This window comes from Notolabrus celidotus, chromosome 12 (genome assembly GCF_009762535.1).
Source record: "Notolabrus celidotus isolate fNotCel1 chromosome 12, fNotCel1.pri, whole genome shotgun sequence".
NCBI lineage: Eukaryota > Metazoa > Chordata > Actinopteri > Labriformes > Labridae > Notolabrus > Notolabrus celidotus.
The window spans coordinates 8,131,022-8,148,751 of NC_048283.1; the positions used below are offsets into that span (position 1 = coordinate 8,131,022).

Genomic DNA, 17,730 nt, shown 5'->3' on the forward strand with positions numbered 1-17,730 from the left:
TTTTTAATCATTAGTGAAAGCTATAGAAGCATTTTCTCTTTCAGTTTGGCCGTTGTTTACTTCCACTTTCTGAAACCGGAAACCCAGTGACGTCTGTCCCAGCATACTGCAGACCAAACCCAACAGAACATTCACACTACATACTAAATTCAAACGCAGGCAGGTAGAATGTAGCAGGCGGTTTTGAAAACAGCCTCTGTCTGTGGAGCCCTTTGACCGCTAGGCCAGGGGTTCCCAAAGTGTAGGTCATGAGATGTCTTCCAGATTTTTAATTTTTTTTTAAGTAATCTAAATTTACTTATTTTACCCATTATTGTAAAAATATAGACATAGATAGTGGTTACATTTGAAATAAAACCCTGCGAATAAGTACATTTCATTAGTTTTCTGCCTTTCTTTTTGCCAGATGTCTCCTAAAGTTAAGGTTAGCTAATAGTTAATTAACAAAAGGATCAGTAGCAGCAGGTTAATTCACAGCAGCACAGGAAACACACTTACCTGTGCATGTAGGTAAACTAATTTTGAGGTATGAAGTAAATGAAGTATGAAGCAACATTTAACCACTTTCAGGGACAGCGGGGGTCACAAATCTTTGGCACCTATATTTTGGGGGTCGCGGGCTGAAAAGTTTGGGAACACCTGCGCTAGGCCACCAGCGCCCCAATAGGTATTTTCTTTGGTTTGAATACGAGTTACTTTTAAACTTCAGTTTATTAAATAAAAACAACTAACAGGTTTATATTATTATTGTAGATCAAAGCAGCACATAAGGAGGCTTAGATATCCTTTTGTATAATGTTGCTGTACTAAAGCTACAGTAAGGAGTCTTTAGTTGCTTATGAAATGAACTTAATTTTACATTGACGCCTCTTTATAACCCCAAAAAGCAAAAAACAAAGGCAATTTCCGACAAGAGTTATCATTTCTTTCTGATCATTTTCATGTCTCAAACTGCTGTTGTGGGGTAGGTGTCACACAGCATAAACTACATACTGCAGGAACAGACTATTTTACATTTTTCACGGCAATGATTTTTATCAAGAGATACATTTAATTTCAACATGAACAGGATGGACAAACAAAACTAAATATGTCTTTGTCCACAGGGGGCGCCAAAATCAACACAAACTAAAAGTTGCTCACAGGAGCTTTAAGTTGATACATATATTAATACATCAATTTACAAATTTAGTGCCGTATCTTTAGTACTTGAATTGTATTTGTATTACATGCTGATACTTTTCACACCGCTGGAAGGTAAAGTTAGGATACACTTGGACCTCCAGTATTTAATGATTATGAATATTTGCTCTCCTTTGCACCTCTGTTTAAAGCATCAAATTTCCAAACCTTAAACACTCCCAACGTCTGCTCTAGTCGACTTACTACAAGCTTGATTTTGCAAATAAGTTGGCAAAATCCCAACAAAGGGTCACAGCGCAGGGTCTGCTGTGTTTGACCTTGCATGGCACAGAAACGCCTCCAGTTCTCGTACGACTTGTTCGAGGGAGCACCTGAAATTTTCAGTGGGAGAAATATGTTGAATTTTTCTATTAGATTTTTGGAACAGGTATTTAGTAATTCAGGTTATGCTCAAGGGTCAGCTTATTCAACAGCGTGCATTGGAATTAAAATTCACTGTGAATAACCTTTGACATCGTTATTTTTTTACATCATACAGCAACCACACATCAACAGGGTGAGGGGGAAAGTTCAGCAGAGGAAGGTTATCAAAAAAGGCATCATATATTTTTGACTGGAAGTAAATATAATCCAATTACATGTACGACTTAAAACCGCCTTTTCTTAATGTACAGATCCTTTGGAAACAACTTTTTACTGACATGCAGAAAAACTGCCAGTGATATCTAATCCCTGCAAAGAGATCTAAATTAATAATTGAAAAAAAAAACACTCACTCTGCAGAAAAACAGAAGATAAGAAAGAGGAGGAAACAAACTATCAGAGGAAACAAAGAACTGAAATCTTGTAATGATTAAAGGAAAACATCTCCCGGATGAAGACAGTCCATTCTGTGTGCCAGGGAATAATGAGGATTAAAGCTACAAAGCTTAACAATGTTTGGCTACATTGGCAGTCATGCAGGGTCACTGCTGAGATTCACAGGAGACATTAAAATGCTAAAAGCAGGCACAAAGGATTGAAGGTGACATGAATAAGGTGGAAACTGCTGTAAGAACAGAGTCGACCTGTCAAATGAGACAACGTGAGAGCAGCCCGTCCTCCCTGCTGTGACCAAAGAGCTGCATTTCAATGAAAGAAGACATGGTTGGAGTTTGATGCCAATATCTGCTGTAAATGTACCTGCCTTTGTACCTAAAGTGGATTTGACCTTGTGCTGTCGGTTTCGTAAAGCAAATTAGTGCTTGATACTAACACACGCCACACTCATGTCAGAAACGAGATCCGCACATTAAAACAACCCGATCTTCGGCCTCTTTAAAAATACATCCACAACCTTGCCATCTTTCTTTTTCACCCCCTGAAGCTGCCTGCACCCCTCCCTCTCTCCCTGTCTCGTGCCCACATTTCATCTTTTCTAATCCTCTTGACTGAAGAGCAGGAGACCTAGTGGCTTCAGGGCATAAAGCAGGAGAAGTAAATTAGAGAGAGAAGAGTGTGCTTGACATGAGGGAGGAATGAAACAGAAAGAGAGAGTGTGGGCTCTCGAGCTGCAAACACTGACAGGAGGGAAGAGAAGAGGGATGAGAAGCTGGTGAATAAATATGGCACCAGTGATCTTAATTAAAAAGCCATTTTTTTTATTTAGACAAAATAATTAAGAAAACAGAAAAAAGGTTAAAGATAGAAACATGAACAAGCAGCTAAAGTCCACACTGCCTAGTGTTTAATGAGACCATAAGTGAGGGACAAACAAACACTGATGTTTGCTCATGTCCTCAATCTGTCAGGTCTGTCCATCTCATGTAAACTTAATATCAAAAACATTCATAAAATCAAATAGTCATATTTCTCAAACTTTTAACAACCCACAGAAATCACTTAACCACTCACAATACTTCATAAAATTAAATTTGTGAAAACACAAACACAATCCCAAAAGAAGTCATTCCCATTTTCAAAAATGTTCCAATTTTTTTTATTTAACACTTGTGTTCTTCAACAAATGGCACTTTTTCACCTGGATTTTGGCTGGTCTCAAAATATTCGGCCCGCTTACACCAGGCAGAGTCTTATCAGTGCTGCTGGCAGTCAGGGCAGGGGGGGGATGAAGCGTTTCCAGACGGAGCCTGAGGTAGCCGAGGGGAACAGCAGCAGCAGCAAAGTGCGGCACAGGAACGGAGAAACTCAAACAAGTCCTGAATCAGAGAGAGAGTGTGCTTTGTCCTTAAAATGTCCCGGCAGCACACGAACGATGACGTTGGTACTCTGTGGCAAAGCTACAACTAACAACCTTGAAAATAAAAGCTCATTTTAAATCTAAACTCCTAACATTTACCTCAAGAGAAACATGTGAAAAGCATCAACTTGGCATAAAAAGGGAGATGGAGGAAGGATAGCAGACGTTTAAGAATAGCAGGTACAAATTCATGTTCTATAACAACTTATTGCTTTTTGAAAAAGTGTTTCTATGGCTTTCCCCTATTTCCCCATCATTCCAGATGTGAAGTGTCAGCATGTTTATGCGCACCTTTGCATGTACACAAACACTGCTTTGTTCAGGGGACAACGGTGTACGGTTGATAGGGCAGCATCTTTTGTCGTTCGTTGATTGCATAAATCCATGCAGGCTTCACAAAGTTCAGATTGCTGTTCTCCATCAGCGCCTGTGATTGAAGAGAGAGAGAAAACGAGAGGTGCACAGAGGTGACCAGGAGCTCCTGCTGCATAACAAATGAACAGACAGAGAAAGGAAGGAAACCCTTTCAGACTGAAGCTTAAACTGCTGATTCAGATGCTAACAAGCCATTGAATGCTGAAGATTTCTGACCCACAATTAAAAAACAATTCTAGGAACACTCCTGCGGTTGGACTAAAAGGGGCAAATCAATCAGGCTTCCACTTTGCTTCCCTGCTTTTTTTGATTATACCTCACAAAATGAAAAGTGCCAACAGCTCCAAAGAAAACAGTGAGATGTCTGTATGATTGTAGTGGTGTGTGAATGTTCAAATTATGTGTTTTACCTCTGTGGAGCTTTGAAAGGAGGTTTTTACAGGTGCACTTTGTACAATTGAGCCCGAAGTTGTCTGATGTTATTACATTCACAAAATTGACTCTTCTGTTGGACTGAAATCTGAAAACACAAGCTCCAGTTCAATGTTACACACCAACACAGGGGGTGGGTGGTAAACTGGTTTCAACAACAAGCACCAGCTGTTCTGCTGAAGTTGAACTGGGCGGACATGATGAGTAACATTAGCCTACTGCTATATTTAAAGTAGTATTTTGGGGCATGTTTGCCTTTATTTGATAGGGCAGCTGAAGAGAGACAAGAAATGTGGGGAGCAGAGAGTGGGGGAAGGCATGACGCAAATGGCCGAGGCTGGGAGTCGAACCTGCTACCACTGCCACAAGGACTATAGCCTCTGTATACAGGGCTTGCTTAGACCACAACGCCAACAGCTTGGCCCATGTACTGCTATATTTATGCTAACTAACTACCTCACCTACTACTGGAGTGCAATGACTCAAGCTGTTGTCCTGGTTGCTGGGTTGCTTGCATTCTCACTGCAAACTCCAGGGTTTGATCAGACGTAAATAAAGACGAGGGTCGTTCTGAAGCGACTAATTTGCTTGTAGTTCAAACATAAATCCAAACTCTGACTAGCCAACTTGTCTGAATGTAATTTGATTTAGAAAGAAAGAAAGAAACGTACTTTATTAATCCCCGGGGGGGGGGGTTCAATTTTTTTTCACTCGTGTTATTTTTCGGTCACGCTACACGCACTGTTTTTGGTATATATATACAATCAACGAACACATGCACTTAGGGAGAGATGTAAAAGTGAGGATGCTGCCATCAACCAGCGTACCCCAAGCAGTTGGGGGTTCGGTGCCTTGCTCAAGGGCACCTCAGCAGTGCCCAGGCAAGTGAACCAGCACCTCTCCAGCCACCAGTCCACATGCCAAACTTCGTCCATACTGCGACTCGAACTGGCGACCATTCGGTTCCCAAGTCAAGTCCCTATGGACTGAGCTACTGCCGCCCCAGTAGCACGGTAAGATACGCGATCACAGAGTCTGCAGGCAAACATGGCTCTGCTTTGAGCTGGTAGGTTTTGAGTTTTCTTCAGTGTCGCTCGTTTCAGCTGTGTTTACATTCTGCTCCAAACGTCTTTAAGCCCCGCCTACCTCTCACCCTGGGACATGATTGGCTGTTCAATGCCTTCTTCTTCTTCTTCTTCTTCTTCTTCTTCTTCTTCTTCTTCTTCTTCTTCTTCTATCTAATGTTGGGTGGCTACTAGTGTTTAAGGTTCATTTGTGCTCCCTTTCCAGTGGTTGGAGGTATCATGATAATTATCGCTATCAAATTATCGCCCAGCCATAGTTACAGCTACAATGATGAAAAACTAGTTAATCCGACTTGTAATTCTGGTGTCCACCAGCGATGATGACAACGCTTAATTCTGTAGTCGACTAAACACGCACATCCCGAGCCAAGTCCACCTCTTCTGGGCGATCTCAGCTCGCTTGTTTAGTTGGGCATGAGAGTGTGATTGTTGTGTTTACTTCTTTCCAAAGCACCCAGGCCAAGGAGACAATCATCCTCTATTTTTGAACAACTTCTATAAAAGGATCCTTTTACCATGCCGTATCAATCAAACAGGAGAGTGAACACAGCTAAATCTTATTTTTGAATCGTTGCAAAGAAGCCACTTTCAAATGCCGATCATGAGGTCATTTTGTCTCTTGAAAGCCACTCAGTTGAAACGTTAGCATGTTTGTTTGACATTAGCAGGAATAAATGGGTGATATTGAGATCAGCCAGTTTTGTATTGAAGATCTGTGTATATACTTTCTGTCACCTTTATGTATTCAGAGGCTGTTTGGTGTCTAATTATATTTACTAGTTCACATTAGCTCGTAGTAGACTGAAGACAAACATGCAGCCCAAACGTTAACTCCCACTCACAGACAATATAAAGCTTGAATGCTTTCTTGCATGTTGATCAATGCTTCAGTCAATATTGTGAATCAATAAACACACTGTAAACACCAAAGTTAGACATCTAACCTTTGGTTTTTACTTGTTCTTTCTCTAATGGAAGATGCTTTTTGTCATTTGCGCACATGTGAAGCACTGAAGGACAGGACAGTTGGGTACAGTGTCTTGAATAAGAAAAGCCCCCGGCCCTTTGTGTCAGACATTGATTTCTGTTAAGGGTGAGAGAAAGAAAAACTCACATCTTCGAAGGAGTCGTGCCAGCCTTCACTGGTCACAACAAACTGCACCTTCTCCGTCATGTAGTCCTCAATTCCTCTGAAACAAAGATATAATTGTGTTTACAAACATTTCATAGAAGAGCTTTTCTTTGTATGCTACGTTTTTGTTGCACTGTGAGTCAAGGTGAAATGTTACTGCTTCAATGGGTAACTTCAAGGAGTCTGTCTCACCCGTTGAAGGCTACGATGTATCTCAACAGCAGGCGCCTCTCGTTGTTGGGGAATTTGCCGTAAAGGAAAAAGTGCTTTCCTCTCAGGAAGTCTGAAAGAAGTGAGAAGATGGGAAAAGAAGGAGCGGTTATTGACCAACAGTGTGTGGAAAGTGTAATTATAGGTGTTCTTTGTTGGAGGGCGGAAGAAGCAGGCTGCCGAGGAAAACACAGGAAAAAACACGCTTCTGTGTGTGGCAGAAAACCATCCAATTACTTTCTATCAGGGTTTGTGAAGTCTGACGAGGAGAGCAGGACACCTGTTCCTGTGAAAAGAGCAGGTCCAGATAAAGAGAAACAGGAGGACACAGAAATAAGAACAAAAGGAGACAGACCTGGGAGCTCTGGGATGGGATGATCCTGTTCAGCCTCAGCGTCTGTGTTTTCATCAGTTGACCCCCCATATGGATCCTCCTCTTTCACCTTCTTTCCCACTGCGGCTTTCCTCTGTCTGCTCTCGTTCTCCACCCTGTTGAATGCAGACAAAGGGGTTGGTGGTTATTGTTAATGGTACAAAAAAATCAATGCTTGGCTCTAAAAAAAGATGGATCCTCTCGGTTTGTCGTCTTCATTTCTTTGTCTTGTCTGTAGTGTTAGTTATGTAATAAAAAGAAAACTTTATTACTCTGTTGCACGTCAATTAGTATGTAGTTTGTTACTGTTACGGTGAAACATTTATAGAAAGCAGGTGTGCGTTTTGTGCATGCATATCCTGATTGAATATTCAGTTTGACAGTTAAAATGTCTTGTTTTGGGGCACAGATTTAGCCGAGTGGATATCCACTGTCCTCTAGTCCCTGAATAAAAGTGTTAAGGCCAAAAAATTTGAGCTTTCGAAAATCATGTCCCATCCCTACCAGGTACCCTCAAAATCTTACTTCAAGCCTTCCCAGAAGAGACTGGGCCGTAAATGTGGGTACAAATCAAGCGGCAACCTCCAGTCTAAAATTATGAGTCCAATGCGGAAGTGCTAAAAACTGCAGTTCATCGAGGATCCGCTTGAGGCTGGCTCCGGAAGTACCGGAAACCACATACACAACAATTCAAAAAAGCCGGTCTTTACAGCAGAAATAAACATGTTTACAGCCTGGTACAAAAGCTGAGTGTAGTCTGGATAGCTAATTTCTCGATCGGCACACACTGTACGGGGGGGGGGGGGGATTTTTTTCATTACGCGGTCATTTCAAAGATATTGAGATTACGCGTCTTCCAATGAGAGGCACAGTTGACTTGATTGACAGGTGGGAACACTGTAGCTGTTGGCTAAGAGGCTCAAAGCCCACCTCTTTACGTCACACTGGCTCGACAGCAACAACAGTCTATGACATTACATCACTGTTACGTCTCATTATGACCCACGTTGTAATACAGGGTGGAAGAATTTGCATTTTTTAAAAGATGAATTCTTGGGCTTTTTGCTGATTTCCTTTTCCAACATGTGGCACCTGCCCACAGCGCCAAAACTTCTACCCAATTGTTTTCTACCTGTGATATTACTGTGCTACATTAGCCGGCCAACATTCCTGACCTGAACTCAACAGAGGATCTGTGGAATATTGTCAAAAGGATGATGGGTAAACACTCGACTCAACCCAAAATACAGACGAGCTGAAGGCCTCTAAAAAAAAAAAGCTGAGCTGTAGTAACACCTCAGCAGTGATGCTGGCTGATCACCTCCATGCCACTCTGCATTGATGAAGGATTATTGAGAGTTTAAATAAACATAAACATACTTCACAGAAGTTTGACATTTCTATGTTTTAAATCCTGTTTTTTGATTGATCTTAGAAAATACTCTAATGATTTTAGATACTGGATTTCTAATTCTAATGAGTTTTAAGCTGTAATCATCAAAACTAAAACAGTTAAAGGCTTTGAATATTTAACTTAAATACCCAATTAATTCACACTATTTTAATGTGTTAAGATGCATCTATTATGTTGAATTTGCATGGGATATCAGTCACTGATAAATCACATCACTTGATTTACTTTATTTTTGCAACAAAAAAAGATGAAGAATAACATCAGCAGCCTCCATCATTAATCACCATGATGTTTCGAAATTTGACATGGTACCACCAGCAACGCCTTGGACAGCCACATTTCATACCAACTGTCTAACCAACTGACTCCTCTGAGACTCAGGGGTTTCAAAATGTGTCTATTTTTATAAGAACTTAGGGAAAAAACAGGATCAGAAAAAATTTACACAGCTGAACAGAAGCTCACCAAAAACGGTGTGTTGTGAAAATGAGGCATTCGTTTGTACCATTCTCAAAAGTGAAAGCAGAATTACTGGCTTTTAGACTGACTTAAAGGAGTGATGGATTTACAAACCTAAAGGGACACAGGAAAAACAAACTCTTCCTCGTCAATATTTCAAACAACATCATTGACATTTTCAGTTTTGTTTACCTCTGAAGCTCGTCCTCCGTGTCCACCGCAGATCCATCATCGTCCCTTCCTGCGAGAGAAAGCTTGTATTCGTCATTGTGGTCAAACTGACCTTATTACTCATCTATCTAAATGCCAGAGAAGGTCTTGAAAATAATAAAGAGAGTTTCTATTTGTACGTGTGAAAAGTTTTCTATGTTTATATGTTACCTTACTTCTTTAGCAACTATAAAAAGGTTGTAAACTCCCAGTGAAAACTAGGGATGCACCGATCCTACTTTTTAGGTCCAGATACCGATACCATGGCTTTGGTATCTACTGATACCGATACTAGCCGATCCGATCCTGGTATTGATTTAACAATCTCTATTCCTTAATGTGAGGATAAAATCCTGTTTTGGCTTTTCTGACTTGATGGTGAACTGTACCTGGGTTCCAAGAGCTAAACCAGAGGCTGGAATCCCTTAAATTCAAGGATCCAGACCAATGAAATCCAATAACCTGTCCATTTTTTCACACTTTGAATCCATTAATAGAAGGTTTCTTGCTTCTTTGCAGTACGCTACAGCTCACGTAAACTTCCTCCTTTGGGCTCCCATTATATTTTTCAGTGCGACTGCCATCTGTTGAAACATTACCACTGCACATGTTGCAAGTTTCCGGCGGAGTTGTTAGCAAAAGAAGCATGACATGCACCCAAACTGCAGAGCTTCTGTAGTTATCCTCCATCATGCTCCATGGATCGGTGCATCCCTATAAAAAACTATCACTGTAGAATTTAAATTGTTAAACTTCTGGTAGTTTTGGGGAGTTAGGACTTCCTGTAGTTGTTGTTGGATAATGTTAAGGTCCCTTTTTCATTCTTTTTAATGACAGCAGGCAGAGAAAAACAGCAAGTGGATCCACATCTCTTTAAAGGGAGAGATGTGGGAGAGTTTAAAGGATGTAAACCTGTTGCAAACACTTCCAGTTACCGTACATTCAGGTGTCGTTGGGGGGAAAAGAGAAGAAGCCCTTATTAAGATGCAGTCTCCCGGTGTGTGTTTATTAGCTTGGTGTTTGTTGCGTCTCCTCACTGATGCGCCCCGCCACTTTACTTCTGGCCTCACATTAACATAGAAATGAGAATCATGCACAAGTCCCTTCACACTGATCATGCCTCGCTCCTGCGTCTCCCTCACACAGTGTCTACAGTCTTGTCCTTTTCACGGTGTAACTGTCAACTCATTCATTTCCAAGTGTTTCATAAAGGTGATCCCTTACATCTAATCCCTCCCTCCACCCCACCCCACTGCCCTCACACTCGTCTTGATTCATTCAGTCCTCTTCAGTTCCAGTGCTGCCCGCCCTCCCTCTCCTCTCCCTCTTTACTTGTTTGAGCTAATGGAGTGAATTACGTCCTGTGGACCATGAGCAGTTATAACACAGCTCTGCAATCTTCAGAACACAAATACGCAAGAAAATAAATTAAACAACACATTTTAAAGTTTGTTTATTCCTTTACTTATCAACAAAGCTTTATTTAATTCAAAGCGCAGCGGACCTTTGTTGTTTAATTATTGTTTCCTTCTTAACTACTGAAAAATGTGTCTCCTAATTCAATTTTACTCAAGCTGATTTATCCTTGAGGCACTGTAGAGGAAATAATTGAATTGATTCAACTTCTAAATCGTGAAAATAATAACAAAAATAAATTAAAATGGAAAATAGGGTTAGGAATAAAGGTGGGAGATGCGCTTTTAAAACATAAAAGTAAAAAGAAAAAGCTGAACCGGCTCTTCGTGGTTAGATGAGAGGAGGGGTGGAGAATGAACTCAACTTTGCAGGGTGAGTTGCACTTTCCTGCAATGGGTTGAACAAATGGTCTGCAGAGTCCTCCGTAATGATTACTGCCCATCGTATCATATCTAATCATAACATAACATATTATAATGATCGTATCCTATTGTATCTAATCGTAACGTATTATAATGATTGCAACGTATCGTATCTAATCGTAACAAATAATAATGATTGCAACGTATGGTATCTAATCGTAACGTATTATAATGATTGTATCCTATTGTATCTAATCGTAACATATTCTAATGATTGTAACGTATGGTATATAATCGTAACGTATTATAATGGTCGTAAAGTACTGTATCTAATCGTAACGTATTATAATGATCGTAACGTATCGTATCTAATCGTAACGTATTATAAAGATCGTAACGTATGGTATATAATCGTAACGTATTATAATGATTGTAACATATTATAATGATCGTAACATATGGTATATAATCGTAACGTATTATAATGGTCGTAAAGTACTGTATCTAATCGTAACGTATTATAATGGTCGTAAAGTACCGTATCTAATCGTAACGTATTATAATGATCGTAACGTATCGTAACGTATTATAATGATCGTAACGTATGGTATATAATCGTAACATATTATGATGATCGTAACATATGGTATATAATCGTAACGTATTATGATGATCGTAACATATGGTATATAATCGTAACGTATGGTATATAATCGTAACGTATTATGATGATCGTAACATATGGTATATAATCGTAACGTATGGTATATAATCGTAACTTATTATAATGATCGTAACATATGGTATATAATCGTAACGTATTATGATGATCGTAACGTATTATGATGATCGTAACGTATTATGTTGATTGTAACGTATGGTATCTAATCGTAACGTATTATAATGATCGTAATGTATGGTATCTAATCGTAACGTATTATAATGATCGTAACGTATCATATCTAGTCGTAAAGTAACATAACGTATTATAATGATCCTACTGTATCGAATCTAATTATTACATATATAATAATCGTAACATATTGTATATAATAATCGTAACATAACGTATTACAATGATAATAACGTACCGTATATAATCGTAGCGTATTGTAATGATCGTAACGTATCGTATCTAATCGTAACGTATTATAATGATCGTAACGTATCGTATCTAATCGTAACGTATTTTAATGATTGTAACGTATTATGATGATCGTAACGTGTCCTATGTAATCGTAACGTATTATAATGATTGTGATGTATCGTATGTAATCGTAACGTATTATGATGATTGTAACATATGGTATATAATTGTAATGTATTATAATGATCGTAACGTATCATATCTAATCGTAAAGTAACATAACGTATTATAATGATCGTACTGTATCGTATCTAATGTAATCTAATTATTACATATATAATAATCGTAACATATTGTATATAATAATCGTAACATAACGTATTACAATGATAATAACGTATCATATATAATCATAATGTAACATAAAGTATTAAAATGATCGTGATGTATCGTATCTAATCGTAACGTATTATATATAATCGTAATGTAAAGTAACATATTATAATGATTGTAACATATTGTAACTAATCATAATATAACATATCATAATGATGGTTACGTAACGTAACGTATCATAACGCAACACATCGTATCGTAACGTAACTTATTATTATGATCGTAACGTATCGTAACGTAAAGTAAAGTAAAGTAAAGTAATGTAAAGTAATGTGACGTAATGTGACGTAATGTGACGTAATGTGACGTAATGTGACGTAAGGCGATTTCCACCCAGAGTTCTCACATCAACTCACCCTGACTACAGGGGGGCTGGCAGGGAAAAGTCTGGATACGATTGGGCTAAAAATGTTGTCTATTTGCATCCCCAATGCAGCTCAACCCGAAAATTCAGTACAGAGAGCAACTTTTCTTTGGTTTTAAAGCTGTTAAGCGACATGCTGCTTTTTTTTGGTTTACACTGTGAGTAGGATCTTAGGATGTCACAAGTAAAAACTAGCTTATACTTCCTACAGGATCATCATCAAGCACGAGAGAACACTTAAAGGAAATGTGCATCGATTAACCCAGTGTACTGTACAATCCAATATAGCACCATGGACTTAAATCTTTTCAATTAGCCATTTGAAGGCCGATCTAAAACTGTGATGTCCATTTTCACCTATTTCAAAATCTAATTACTAATGTCTCCTCTCTTATTTGATTCTCCTGAAGGCCACAACACAAAAAACCCAGCTCAGGTCCCAGCATTAGCTCGGAGGAAGGAAGGCCAGATGATTTGAATCTAAGCTCATTTTAGAGATCATTGGAAACATTCACTTTCTGTATTAAGTATGTTTGGATTTTTATGTTATCCATCACTTGGGATCAGACAACGAGAGTTAATCCTTCAGAAGTTAAGTGTTACTATTAGGTCCCACATCACTTAAACTGCACTGGGGTAAACCAGCTGGTCTCACCTGACTTATATAGAGGGTTTGTTTCTTCTTTAGTAAAAAGGGGACTTTTCTTCTTGCTGTTTGCTCTCTTCCACACACATTGTATCCAAACTCTAAATACCTCTTTGATCTCAGCTGTCATTTCTCTATTTTCTTTTGTTTCACCTTTTCAGCACGCCAACCTCCCTCATCGCCCCCTCTCATTTCAACCTGTCTATCGGCCTGTCTCAGGTGAACTATTGCTAAAAGTCATGTGGAAAACAGTTTGTGACTTTGAGAGGCTGTCATCCTGAACCCACCTTTCAGAAAAATAAACTGCTCTCTCTTTTATCAAAACAATGGCCTGGAAAAACTGTGATTGTGTATGAAAGCAGTTTAGTGCAAACCTGGTTCATCAGCATCAGTGGAGCCTCCATACTCATCATCTTCATCCCTCTTTTCTGGGGTCTTCTTGGGTGTCACCTGCCTCTCCTGCTTCTGTGGAGTCTCAAGAGTAAAAATGGAGGATTTAAACTGACTGAAGGTTTCATTCTGGTAAGAGCATTTGTCTTTGAAGGAGTGTTTCTTCGGCTCGTTAAAAAGAACAGATTTACCTTTGTGTTCGTTTCCTCTTCACTCTCTTCATCCACTTCCATTTCGCTCTCCGAGCTGGATTCGGCTCCATCCATCAAATACCTGGAGGAAGACAAAAAGCAGGTCAACTAAAAGTGTCAGGATGATTAAGGGCAAGAGAGCCAGGAACGCCTGAACAGCAGTGGGTCTTTGTCAGGTGAGAGTGGAGCAAAAGCAAGTTTCACAGTGATGGAAACATTTTTCACCGGATATGTAATGTTAAAAAATTACCTTGTGTCAGAAATACATCAAATTTTGCACACTGAGAGGAAAGTCTGATCTTCTTGATATTGCATGGGGAATAAAACAGCAAAACTTTCCATCAGCTTGATCGGGAACTGAGTCATAGGCCTTGTCCTTGAAAGCCCCCAACATCCTTTTCCTGTTTCACAGTAACTCTCTGGAAGAGGCTCATCAGAGAATTCAATACATGTATTCAAACTGAAAGCTTTCTTACAGCTCATGGGTGCAAACTAAAACTGTGGTACAAAGGTATGGCTCAACTGCGACTACACAGGGCAGCTCTTTTTTGAATGAGACATTCAATGTTTGAAATGAGCTAAAGTGAAGAAGAGCAAATATACATATATATAATTATCTTTATTTAAACCCAAAAATCATTGATAATGACGTTGAGCATATAAAAGAAGCAATAAAATGCATGACAAGCAAATAAAAGATAAAACCTTAAAATAATGAGGATCAATTAAAAACAGACAACAATTAAAAAGTAAAGTTAAAATCATTGAATAGTAATGTTATCACAAAGTCAGTTAAAACAGGTGCAATCAGAGGTTAAAACGTTTAAAACTAATGATTTAAAATGACTAAAAGAAACCAGTGTATTCATTTTTTAAAATGCTTTGAAGGGAGTTCCATGCAGATGGTGCAAAAAAGCCAAAAGCAGATCTCCCCAGCTCTGAATTCACTCTAGGAACCTGGAGAGTAAGGCAATTAATTCCTGAATTTCCCCCTTGGGGAATGAATTAAGAACATTCTATTCTATTCTATTCTATTCTATTCTATTCTATTCTATTCTATTACATTCTAATTAGTTGATCTTGTGTGTTGTGCTCCAGAGGACCAAACTAGCATGGAAGATAAATATATTTTGTTCAACAGCACCACTCAAAAACCTGCAAGGCTAAAACAGACTCCAGATTTTAAGTCTCTCAGTAGGAAATCAAGACAGAAATTTTGTTCAAGATTGAGGACAAGCTGTGAGCCTCTGTCTTAAAGGCACCAGTGCCTGTCAGATGGTTTGACAGCACAAAAAATTACCCCTCTGTTAGAAAGTTGGTGCTCCGCCAAAAGTAATTCTTACATTCTAATTGAACAATCTCAGAAGCGCAGCCTCAACTCCATACAGCAAAGGGTCAGATGTGGAGAGGAAAAAAGAGGGTAAGATTTTAACCTCTCTAAGTGAAAACTTCAACCTCCTGATCCCGATTCTAGACAGAATTATTTCCATCACCTTCTGTGTTTACAACAAATCATGTAAGCCTTTCTAAAGACACACATTTGAAGAGTGGCTCTGTATGGTTAATCTCATCAGCCCTGGATTTGATGATGTGCTTTTTGCACTGCCTTTAAGTGTCACAATGAAACATAAGATCTTTTGAGACATCACTTTATATTAACTTTTTTTAAGGATACAGAAACTTGGCCCGTTCACAAGCTCAATGCTAATGCTAACCAGTACAATTGCGTTACATTACTTACGTTACGTTACATTACTTACTTTATGCTACGCTACGTTACGTTGCGCTAAGCTGCGTTACGCTAAGCTGCATTACGCTAAACTGCGTTAAGTTACGCTACACTGCGTTACGCTGCATTTCGCTACGTTGCGTTACGCTACGCTACGTTCAATACATTGCGTTACGCTACGTTGCGTTACGCTACGCTACGTTCAATACGTTGCGTTACGCTACGTTGCGCACTCAAGTACTTGTTGATGTAAATATTTTGACATGCCGATTCATAACTAGAAAGCTCCCAGATATAAGATGGGGCACATCTTTGAACCTATGAAAGATTGAGTCTCTATTTCAGTAATAAACAATCAAAAGAAGAACAAATGCACATCAGATCAAACAAATATAAACAAAACATCAAATGGGAAGTGACAGGTAAACAAAACATGGCAAAACAATGGCGGCAGATGCAACACCACAGTGTCCTACTTCTGAAGTCTGAAATAATTTTACCCCTCAATGCTGCCTGCAGGATTCATAAAGCAGACCTTGCCTAATGACTGAGTGTCAAGAAATCATCTGTCTTTCAAAAACACCTGTTAAGAACAAAAAATGGCTTGATTTAAGATTCAAATTATGTGCTTTGATTTGAAAAAAGGCGTGTTTTACTTAGGGCTAAATAAGAGTCTTTAAGTAACTGTGCAGTTCATCACAAGATTAGCTGATTCATCACTTCAATAATTGATGACTGAAGGACTATGAAAATAATAGTTGGTTGCAGCTTGATTTTATAAACAAACATCAGAAGATGCCCAAGCTTTGGTTTCATTGCTGTCTATCAGGTGAAGGCTTTGAGATTAGACAGCAAGACAGGTGGAGCAGGCCAGCTGAAACATAAATATCATAAATCATGGCAGATCATTAAAAAAGAAGATAAAACCTGCAAACTAATCAGTTAAGATGTAGAGATATTTGAATTGTATTTCACTAAAAAATATGATTATATTTATTTGAATATTTATTGTTGTATTAATACCTTTTTCATTAGACTCCCCGTCCGTTAAAGGTTTATTCTATCATCTATCTATTCTGTGTTTCTGTTTGTTAAAGCACTTTGTAAACATTTGTTTTTAAATCTGTTACATAAATAAAAGTTATATTATTTATTATTATTTATTTTATTTATTAATATTATTCATATATTTATTTATTTTTATTATTATTATTATTATTATTATTATTATTATTATTATTATTATTATTCTTGATGTAAGCGGTAGGGAGTGCACTGCAAGAACTGAGTTCCTGACTCCATCTCTCATGCTCTCTACAAAGGTTATAAGACAAATAAAAAGCCAAATGGTGTGACGGTAATACAGGGAAATGGGTGTAAGATGCAAACGAACAATCAAATATCACACAGAAACCACATTCTCACACTCACACACACAAAAACACACACGCACACGCACACACACACACACACACACACACACACACACACACACACACACACACACACACACACACACACACACACACACACAGGGTACAAGGAGGATTTGACATTTCTCCCTTTCCTCTCCATATATTTCCCCAAGTCACTATTAAGTCACCTGAACATTATCAGGTGTGAAGTGTGCGGGGAGTTGAAATATCAGCATTAAGGTTTTATCATTTCTGCTCACACCGCAGGGAGACACTTCTCTGACCTACGACTGCTTGTTTCATAAAACTCAGGAAATTGGAAAATGAAGAAGGACGCTGAGGGCGAGGGGAGTGATTCAGTTGCTTATGAAAATAATCGTCCTTACCTCGAAGGACCAAAAACATTTGCCTTGAATGAACTCCGGCCGAGAATGGGATGAGATGGTCTGATATGCTACAGCTGAAAAGCTTTTAATCGTCAATTAACGGCTCAAGTTTTGTCTTTTTTATCAGGGACTCAAGGTTGATCATTGAGCAAACATTTTGCTGATTAAACAACAGAGACAAATGTTAGGTGGCATCCATGTATTAGAACCAATACTCAATGATCTTTTGATGTCAGGGTTCATAAACTATAATAAAATAATAGTTCCTTCATAATT

General features: G+C 38.7%; 1 protein-coding gene across 1 annotated transcript in view; it reads right to left on the minus strand.

The window, feature by feature from the left end:
* Positions 1-2,762: 2,762 nt before the first annotated feature.
* xrcc1 (X-ray repair complementing defective repair in Chinese hamster cells 1) overlaps positions 2,763-17,730 on the minus strand; it is a 32,532-nt gene continuing 17,564 nt past the window's right edge. Inside the window, exons 12-19 of the mRNA XM_034697942.1 lie at positions 13,925-14,006; positions 13,718-13,817; positions 9,055-9,103; positions 6,972-7,105; positions 6,599-6,689; positions 6,389-6,464; positions 3,674-3,809; positions 2,763-3,341 (exon numbers count right to left, since the gene is read on the minus strand). Coding sequence (XP_034553833.1) covers positions 3,702-3,809; positions 6,389-6,464; positions 6,599-6,689; positions 6,972-7,105; positions 9,055-9,103; positions 13,718-13,817; positions 13,925-14,006 — 640 coding nt within the window. The 3' untranslated portion in view covers positions 2,763-3,341; positions 3,674-3,701. The remainder of the gene's footprint in view (positions 3,342-3,673; positions 3,810-6,388; positions 6,465-6,598; positions 6,690-6,971; positions 7,106-9,054; positions 9,104-13,717; positions 13,818-13,924; positions 14,007-17,730) is intronic.